Source organism: Gavialis gangeticus, unplaced genomic scaffold (genome assembly GCF_001723915.1).
Source record: "Gavialis gangeticus isolate Ggan-Ray unplaced genomic scaffold, GavGan_comp1, whole genome shotgun sequence".
In the NCBI taxonomy this organism is placed as follows: Eukaryota; Metazoa; Chordata; order Crocodylia; family Gavialidae; genus Gavialis; species Gavialis gangeticus.
In genome coordinates, this window is record NW_017729011.1 from 4,843,189 (window position 1) to 4,853,267 (window position 10,079).

At 43.6% G+C, this 10,079-nt stretch overlaps 1 protein-coding gene across 4 annotated transcripts in view; it reads left to right on the top strand.

Annotated features, from left to right (window-relative positions):
- Positions 1–10,079, top strand: part of EXD3 (exonuclease 3'-5' domain containing 3) — a 525,078-nt gene that overhangs the window by 249,301 nt on the left and 265,698 nt on the right. For all 4 annotated transcript variants that reach the window (XM_019510424.1, XM_019510425.1, XM_019510422.1 and 1 more), the window contains exons 19-20: positions 4,106–4,159; positions 5,932–6,063. In XM_019510424.1, coding sequence (XP_019365969.1) covers positions 4,106–4,159; positions 5,932–6,063 — 186 coding nt within the window. The remainder of the gene's footprint in view (positions 1–4,105; positions 4,160–5,931; positions 6,064–10,079) is intronic.

The window sequence follows — 10,079 nt, forward strand, 5'->3', positions numbered from 1 at the left end:
AAACAATTGAAGCCCTTTTTGGGGCTTGAGTGGTTTCATGGGGACAGCCATGGGGGGGCTGGGGGAGCAGGTAGGGGTTGGGGGGCTTGTGGCAGATCCCCCCACGCAGCGGGGGGTAGCAGGGATCACCCCCCTGCTGGGCAGCAGCCGGTGAGTGAAGGCCTTTTTTTTTTCTTCAAAGAGCCAGGAGCTGGGGGAGTGGGTGTGGCAGCCATTGAGAGCGGGCTGGGGATGGAGCTGATTCAGCCGATTTGGCTGTGGCCGAATCGCCGAACCAGATTTGGCCGAATCGATTCAGGACAGTGATTCAAATCACCGAATCAAATCACTGTTCCCCAAATCTGTTACATCTGAATCCGAAGTGAATACTAGCCACTTCGCACAGGCTTAGTATCCATGCATCTGCTGCCAGCAATGAGGATCAGACCCCACAGAGCCCCCACCCCCTGTCTGCCCCTGGTATGCCATGTTAAGGAATGGGTTGAGGTTGGGGTGTTTTTGGCACTCTGGCCAAAAATGTTGCTGACCCCTGGTTCAGATGATGGTGTGTCGTTTGTATTCATGGATTTTCAAGGCTTTGGATGGGTGAACAGAATCGCCCTTTGGTGGCCAAGTGCATTTATGAGCACAATAATTGGAAGTAAATCTGACCTGGCTGCCTACACCTCTCCACCCAAGTCACACAGCTCCAGGAGTAGCTTGGGGCTGCTCAGAAAAGCTTCTGGAGAAAGCAGCCAGTGGTCCTGAGGAGCCCAGGCCTGCTGGGAGCTTGTGTGGGGGGAGAAATGACGAGCTACCTAGGGCACTGGTTCCCAGTGTTTTTAGACTCTTGGCATGGGTGGGAAAGGACCGGCTCTTAGTTTGGGCTCCTTTTTTTCTTTGAACCTCTGGCACAGAATGAAGCAATTCATGTCTGGCAAACAGACTGAGAAGGACCACAGCTGCTGCACCCCGGTGGAGAATCCCTGGCCTGGAGGGCCTCCAACCCTGCCCTGGGCAGGACGGCAGAGAAGGAAAGCAGCCTGGGGTGGAGGCTGCCGGGGGAAGCAGCATGGCACGAGGCTCAGTCTTGGGCAAGTGTCAGAATGGAAATAAAAACAGGGCTGACAAGAGGGCTGGAGGAAGTGGCGGGGAGGGGGAGAAAGGAAAGCCAGAGAGGGAGCAGAGAAGTACCCCTGCCCCTCCTTGCCCCATTCAGTGCACCCAGGCGCTGCGGCAGGCGCTGCGGGCTTGTGGCTGTACTCTGCCCCACTAGCACCAGCATGCCACAGCACCCTCTGCGGCACAGGGAAACCCTGCTCCCCTCTCCCCTTCTTTCCTGCCTCAGCTGAGCACTGTTGCTGCACGGCTTCAGCCCCCTGCAGGGCTGAGGTGCAAACGGGACACAACTCCTGGTGGTGGTGAGTCCACAACTCCTGCAACTGCTGGAGCATACACCTGGGGGTCACCCTGCCCCATGCTGCTGGGTTCCCACCTCAGACTTTCCCAGCACAGCCCCCTCCTCTCCCCTCCGCAGCCTGACCCAGCCAGGTGGGCATGCTGGTACTGATGTCCATAGAGTCCTGGCTAAGCATGTGAGCCATAGCACCAGGCAAAAGGCATGGCGATCTGAAGAGGAGGAGGCAGAGGAACTGCAGCGCTCACCACAACAGCCATCCACCTCCTGCACCTGTCACAGCAGGGCACCATCACCTTCACACCCCCTCAGGGCCAGTGCAATGGGGTGGGAGCAGCCCCGCTTCCCAGAGCTGGGAGGGAGGGATGGGAAAGGGCAGGGGCGGGCTGGGCGAGCGGTCAGTACCTGAGCTAGGTAGCAAAATCAAGCATCTTGTCTGCAGCCAGCATGCACGGTGAGGGTGGGAAAGCAGAGGCATGGCAAAGTCCCAGACATTTGCTGATATTTAAAAAACCGCCTGGACAGAGATGGGAGAACCCAAAAAGATGACATGTCCAGGAAAACCTGGACATATGTTAACCCTATTGAGTCCAGTTTCAATTCAGGTGACACTTCCATACCTCTTGAATAATTCTCCTATATTTTTAAGGACTGCAGTTCATTCTCAGACATATAGTACATTAGGTTTTACTTGAGGGTTTTATCGTTGCTACTTCCATTTGAAATTAGCCTTGTTTTCAATAAATGCATTTTGCTCCTTGGCCCAGTTATGGCAGATACATACTACCTCTATAACTGGGTTGTATCAGCTTCTGTGCTGTCAGTTTACTTTGCAGTGGGCTCTAAACACCCATAAAAACTGGTTTATGGAAGTAGCGTGTCTCCTGCCATTTCCACCAGCTCTTGGTCCAGTACCAGACCACATATACCAACATGCTGCTACAGCATATATTGGGTTTCTTTTTTTATAATTGAATCAAGGTACTGTGAATAGCCATTATCTGGACAGCACCAGAGCTGTGTTTGGTTATGTCTCTTACAACTGAAGAGGAAAGAAAGACCTCTTTTCCCTGACTTACATTTCACATTGATTTCTGCTGGGTGTGTGCTATCATGCATTGCTTCTCTCTGGCCTCTGTGTACTTCATCCAGTTAATATCCCAAAGAGTGAAATCAATGCAGGGAAAAATAGTTTTGCTTTATTTTTTTATTTGATGTTATTTGCATTGTCTCTGTGGTGCCTTTCTAGGTATGCTTGAATTAATTAACCCTAGCCACAAGAAGTCTGAATCAACTGTCCTGGCTAGGAAATCCCCAGACTTATCCTGAAATACACTTAGGTCTGAAGGAGGTCTCTTTTCCATCATTAGTAAATCCCTGTAAGGTAATTTAACAGGTGCGATTCAGCTGCATGTTCACTAATGTTGCCTAAACTCTTCTAATGATTCACCCTCAGGTAGTCAGATTTTAGACTACCTGGTGCTATTGTGTCATACTCACTGAACCAAGCTGGCTGGGTGATGTCACTGCCACGACCTCAGGCTTCTACTTCAGGTAGGGGCTTGTGCCTCACAAAGATGATGAGTTTGTTTATGGTAAAATCCACTGCCTTAACTGTGGAAGGGTGTTTTAGAGGTTGGTGTTAATCACTGTCTCTGAATAGAGCTGTTAGCCAGCCCTGTAATGTTGCAAAAGAAAGCAGGGCCACATGGGAAGGCCAGGTGTGAAGAAATCTCTGTGAAGGTCCAGTTAGACTAACCCCCATCTACTTGGCAAGATTTTGCTCTGGGTGAGCCAGCTACAAAGGAAGACTTTACCTTTGGGGTTCCTCTCTCTTTTAAGGCTTTCCTTTAGGCTGAAAGATGTTTGTAGCCAGAAGATGTTTTAAGTATTTCTAAGAAACACACAGTATAATTGCTAAAGCCTTGCATTCCTTGCCTGCAGGTTGTATTATTGCCTGCTTATTCTGGGAAGAAGACAGAGAAACAGCATTGCATTGACTACAGTTTCTCTTACTGTTGTTTAGGACTAGTGTTGATAGGATCCAGATGGAGCCTCTCAATATCCTAAACAGGGGGAAAGCTGTAGCAACAAGCAGCTGGTTGTAGAGAAATCATAAGGTTGGAAAAAACCTCCAGGGTCATCTAGGCTAGTACTCTGCAGAGATGCAGGGTTCAATATTCCTAAACCATCCCAGACAGATACCACTCCCTGAAAACCTCCAGTGAAGGAGAGTTGTGACCATGGAAGCACTGGTGGTGCATTAGCTAAGTGGAGGTGCTGGTTTTGTGTAGAAGTTCTTCTATCATTATGGCTACAGAAACATGTACTGGTAGCAGGGTGAGGAAGAGCTGAAATGCTCCTCAGTCACATGGGAATGAATCCCATTTTAATCTTTGTAAAAAAATTTGCTTTCAGATTCAGTGGTTTTCTTTTGTCACCAAATTGTTCCAGACCTGACTAGTGAACCCTTTAGTGTGCTTGCTGGAAGGATGGGTCTTGATGGAGTCATGCAGTAGACTCTGCTTCAAACTTTCTTTGAAGTTTTGCACAAGTCGCTTTATCCCTTTGTTCCTGTTCCCATCTGTAAAGTGAGATAATAGCGTTTAGGACTGTGCTAGGATCATTTCATTAGCATTTGTGGGGTCCTCAGTTTGAGTTCACTGGTCATTTTAACTCATGTTAATTATGGCTTTTCCTTGTTTGCAGATTGCCTGGCAGGAAGGAAGGGTCATTTTAACCTCTGGACTCCCATATCAGATGGTAAATACATTTCTCTTGTATAGTGTAATTTTTGGGACTAGAATACACAAGGCAGAGGAGAGAAGAAGTCAGATGTGAAAGCAACAGCTGGATGAACTTTTTCATCTGTTTCCTGTACTGAAAGCCATTGATATGCAAAAGGGTCTTGTTCTTGCTCTGAATATCAGAGGGTCAGGAATAAGTTTGTTTCACTTCTCATGCAGCCAGTATTGAGAGCAATTGCTCTGCATCTTAAAAGGTAATAGAAAGCAAACCCATCTCTGAACAAAGTGGCTCTGTGCAGCTTATCCGGAGTGATTAAATGCAAGTGACTTCCCATCCATTTCATCAAGGAGTATAAGGAGATTCCTGTTTATTGAATATATCCACACTGACAACACTATCTGCTGTCTAATGCTCTACGGCTTTTTTAGGGGCTTGGAAGAAATAGGATGGAAGTGCCAAACATGATCCCAGTTTGAATTGTTGTATGCATATATAAAAAGTTAAACAGTACTACACTCAGCACAACTACAAAAGCTTATATTCCTCAATGAATCAAATGCAGGTTCCCTCTCAAATACTATTAGTGCATCCTCAGAGGGAATATATTTAACCACACAAGTGAATAATTATGATATTTATGATACCCATTGTAGGAAGTCACATGTCTTGTGATCCACAAAGTGATTTATAGCAGTAAAACAATTCAGGATTGCACGTGTGAATAGATCATGGATCTCCCCCATTCCAAACCACAGATATAAGATGATGACCCAACTATATTTGTATTATCTTTTTGCTTAGACCTGGATAGATTGCAAGCTGCATCTTGCTGGTTGATTATTTCATATGGTTTATTGCTGGGCCTGAAAGAGGACTCTAAATATTTAATCTGGTTAAGACTGTGGGGTCAGGCCATGAGTGAGAACTTCCATTGAGTCAGGAACTTCCATTGGTCAGGGCTTGTGTTAGGAGGCAGATCTCCAGTTCATGAATGTTGTGTGGGAATTGCCAATGGAAAATAACCATCCTAGGATGCATAGTATTGTTTTAGGAAATAGCTGTTAGAGTTGGATCTGTAGATTTTGTTCTTCCTTTGTGGATAACACAAAATAGCAGAGGGTTTGCTTATAGTAGACTTTTAGACTTAATTGATTGCTAATTATCTCAAGGTACTGAGCACCTTTATAAAGGCTAAACTAGACACTTCCCAAATATGCACTCCAGGTTACAGACATCTGCACTAAACCTCTATCCTGGAACAAATGCATAGGAAGTGGCCAGATCAACCCTTGCAAGTTCAGTGACCATTAGCTTGCTTGAGGTAAAAATAAATGACTTGTGCAAATAAAGCTAGAAGGGGTCAGATGGCTCCAATTTATTTCATCAAGTGCTATCTCCTCATCTCGGCTTGCTTAGCTGCATGTCAGTGTATGATCTCTCATCTGGGTTTCACATGATAACCATGGTTAAATACAGTCCTATGTCATTTCAGACAACACCACTGTACTTCTGTATGCTAAGTTACAGTGAAATTAAAACTGGCTGTTGGGTACAGCATACTGAACATTAGACAGTTCTAGCACTCTCAAAACTCTTTGCAAAGGTATCTTAAATTACTAGCGTTAAATTATCACGTGTGTTCCAAATTTAGTGAATAGGCACACAATAGCATCAAACATTATTTGATGTAAAAATCAACACACTCTGGTGTGTTTTAACGAGCCCAGATCCCAGTGCGTTGAATACATGGTTTGTCATGTCTTTGGTGTGTGACTTGCCTTTTGCAGCTGCGGTCCCAGGTAGGAGAAGGGAGATGTTTCTCTGTGAACTGTTCAGAAAAAGCAAGGGAGCAGGCCCTACAAGTTCTGAAGCACTTCAATGTTCAAGTGGCCCTGGCAGATATCTTCAGTCGCTGTCAGGTAGGAATCTTTTTTTCTAAATTAATATCACTGCTCATCTGGTTTAAGTACACACCATTGTAGTATTCTGGCTTTATATCCTTGGATCTTCCTGTGGGTCCCTAGGGTTCCTTCCTGTACTTTAAGAAGGACTCACAAAGCAGTGTGTTTTTGGAAAGTGCTAATGTCCTTTACAAATGTTGGTGACCATGACCAAATCAAAAGCATTAGCTACATATGAAGCTGGTTAGCATTTGGCGTAGCTTTCAAGTTTCTGATATTTAGGGATTTGTTTAGTCTTGATGATCATGGATATTCTCTTCTCTTTGTTTCCGAGTTCTTTGCCTAGGACACATGCTGTTTTAATTATATAAAGCATAGTTAATTGTGGCTATATGTTCTGATATCCCTTAATTACATTAATGGAAAGGAAGAGTTTTACTTGGTTTGGAAGGCCAGGATTTTGTTTGAGGCTGTTGGGTTAGTTCATGTTTTTGTTGTCTGATGAATCCAGATTATGTTTGGGATTGAGTATTCTTGGACTGTTTTAAAAAAAAAAAATCTTGATTGCGTTAGGCTTAATTCTTCTTCATCACTTCCAGTTTCACTGGTGCATTCATTACGCTAACACACTGTAACTTATCCCTTTGAAAACTGTAATATAAGCTGACTTGTGACTTCAACATTTCTTATCTTATCAGGGCTCTAAAGATAGGAAGAGAAGAAATACACAAACCTGACTAGAAAAGGAGCATTCCCTTACGGGTAAATGAGCCAAGTCTAGCATTTCAGTAATGGTCTGGCTCAATGCCGTTTGGTAGACAGCTAGCAGGGTTTCCTAGCAATGTGGAACTTTGTGCATTTTGTAGCAATAGCAGTGAATATTGGGAAAACACATAGAAGCATACTCTTCTAGAATTCCACTTATATCTGATTTCAGTAGTTGTTGAAACAGTGTCTAAGTCGCTCAGAAAATGAGAGTTGTCCAGCTGTTCAGGACGCCCACAGGATGGGAATAGTAGAGAGCCAAGCAGATGGCATAGACATAATATGGGTCACTTGGTTGATCCTGCTTCAGGACAAATGGGTATATTCAGATATCAGATAATGTACTAGTTTTGTGGCTTCATTCTTTTCAGGATAGATTTTATTCCATTTAGAGCAACTGGCTGCTTGGTTCTAATTTTTTTTTAAACCTTTGAACCAAACATGTCTCCTGTACACTTAACCAAGATTCCATAAACTGAGAGCATTCTTGCAGGCAGCCTTTAAGATACAATTAGAGCAAATAAATGCAGAGAATATTTTTGCTGCAAAAATCAGTGGGATGATGTATCATAAATGCAGATGAGCGTGTGACAAGTGGTATAAAGTTGACCCCTTACTTTATGGTCCAGATTTTGGAGCTGCTTAGTTCTGCAGTTCTTTTCTTGTGTACTCCTCTATGCTCATTCTTACTGCTGTTATGAAAGCTGTGCCTAGCAGTATATATTATACACCCACCAGCTTCCAGAAAAGATGCTTCACTTGTGTCTCAGTCATGGTAAGACAATTGCATTTGTTAACATACCTGGCATTATTTTTTGTCAAATTACTTTGTATTTTTCAAGGCTGCTGACAGGTAAATAAAGGAAGAATAAGATTGTAGGTGTGGTGATGTAAAGATTCATATATCTGATTCAGTATTGTTCTGTATAGTGGTATACGCCCAAGTACTTGTTGCAGTTTTTTGTGATACACTGATCTCAATGTACTTCGATAGTTTTACCTCCAGATTTTTTTTCTGTTGGATATTATAAACAGCTTAAAGGCTGAAATCCATTCTTGGGACTGTCTTATCTAGCGTGTAGTCACTTCTATGCCATATGTGTAGCTACATTGTAAGGATGTGGCATTTTAGTGCTGTTTTGTGTTCAAGACTGAGAAGACCCTGATGTCCTTCAAGGTCAAAATTGCTGTATTGATAGTTTAATCTATACAATAACATTCCTATAAAGGGGAACCTAAAACTTTTGGCAGCTGTGGGCCTAGAGGAACTACTTCTCTAATTACCCTTGATTTCCGAAGATGTGGAGTACTCAAAGCTGTCCCTGACATCATTGGGAGTTCTGGGTCCTCAAAGATTCAAAATCAGCTTTCTAACTTGTTCACCCTCTTTCTTTGTTTTCACAAAGCTCAGCTTAATGGTGTCTGAGCTACAGAACTCTCCATGGGGAATGGTCCGTCTGCTTGCCAGAGGGCTGGAAGTTCATTATCAGCTGTGATCATCAATCAAAGATAAGCATTTTCTGTGTGTTGCAGGAAGCAATGTGGCATCCTGCCTGCCTCTCTCTGTCTCATGGACCAAGGGCTTGTTTTGTCTCTGGCTTGTATTCAGTAAATGATTTGAGGGAATATGTCAGCAGATATTATTACTGTAACAGTTCCTACGTGTACCATTGGATGTATTAAAAATAGATGCCAGTACAGTTTTGCATCCAGGATTGTTATGAAGTGTGGTTCCTCTTGTCAGCTCCCTTGGCATGGATGGGGGCCCGCTCCTTATAGCTGAAAGGAAGAGGACATGTTTTGTTCCCCTGCCATGAGATTAAATCTTTTAAAGTTAAAATAAGTGCAAGTTGCTAGTCCTTTATGTTTTTGGACTTCTCTCTGGGACCTAAGGGAGAGTCTGCTCTTTTGCTCTGTGTGTTTGAGTCTCCCGCATGTATTTCAAGTGAATCTTCTAATCATCCGCTCATTTGTGAAGTCACTGGTAGCTTCTTCTTCCCTCAGATAAATATGAGCAGTTCCACCAGAAGGAATGCAAGTGGTGGGCATGTATCAGAGAACTGAAGATAGTCCAGAAATCATCCATTCCACCTACTGGTCCCCATGCTTGTCATAAAGGACCTGGAGAGGCCTTCAGAGAGTGCCTGTGTGTGTTTTTTAGGAGCAAGTACAGGTTGGCTGTAAGGCAGGTTCTTTGATTCTTGAGGGCTTTTCTAGATTTGGAATGACTGATTAAGGGAAGTGGGGGAAGTCCAGTGCCCACACATTCAAAGTAGGTTGGATGCTGCACTAAATAAACCTGTGTAGGGAACCAGGTCCATATTGTCAGAGAGAGATGGGGGGGTCTCATGTCTTTTCCATCTCTCTGTTCTACGGTTCCATGAGAGCTTCCTTTATGAAAAGTTTATTTGAACTGTAGAAATGCAGACATTAATTAATTTTTTTAACAGTCTGTACAGTGATGTGTTATGTGTCTTTATTTACAAAATTTTTGCAATGGGTCTGGAGGACTAAGACAGGTAGTTAGCTGTGTTAGTCTGAAATCAGGCAGAAGGATTCTTATCCTATTCTTATCCCATTTCCTGGATTAGCTTTTATAACCTGTGTCCCTCATTGGGTTAACTGCTTTGTTTTTCTCTCTCCTACCCACCTTGCCACTCCCAGCAGTGCCCCTTCCTTTTTCCAGTCTCCTTTCCTACCTTTTGTAATTTAGACATTGCTTTCTATTTAGAAGTTCTGCTTCCTACAGCCCCTTCTCAGCATCTGATGTAAGCTGCAGCTTACAAAAGCTTGTCTACCTCTGATTTAGTTAGTTTATAAGGTGCATATCTACCCTGCCTTCTGAAGTACAAAGACATCCCTTTCCTTTTACTGGCTGAAGTATGATGTATTGGCTAGGTACATTTTTAACAGTGAAAAGCCACTAGTCACAAGGGAGCTAAATCCAGGAAAGGGAAGCAGGAACCACTCCATGATAAGTAATGCTCTGTGCAGTTGTAGGATTTTTGCAAGTGTAAATAGACGGTCTCTTTCATTTCACTGAAGCTCAGATCTGAACTAAGCAAGTTACCTGTACTGATGTCTTGTTTAACTTCTGCAGTGTGAGAGAGACCTGTGCCCTTTTTGTTTCAAAACCACTTTCCTCATTGAAAGACTTCAGTGTGGGACCAAAAGTAAGCAGGAGCCAAGAGGAAACCGCTACTTTCTGAAAGATAGAAGCTGAAATGTTACAGCAGTTTTAGCAAATGTCTCTGTCTTTGCGTGGTTAA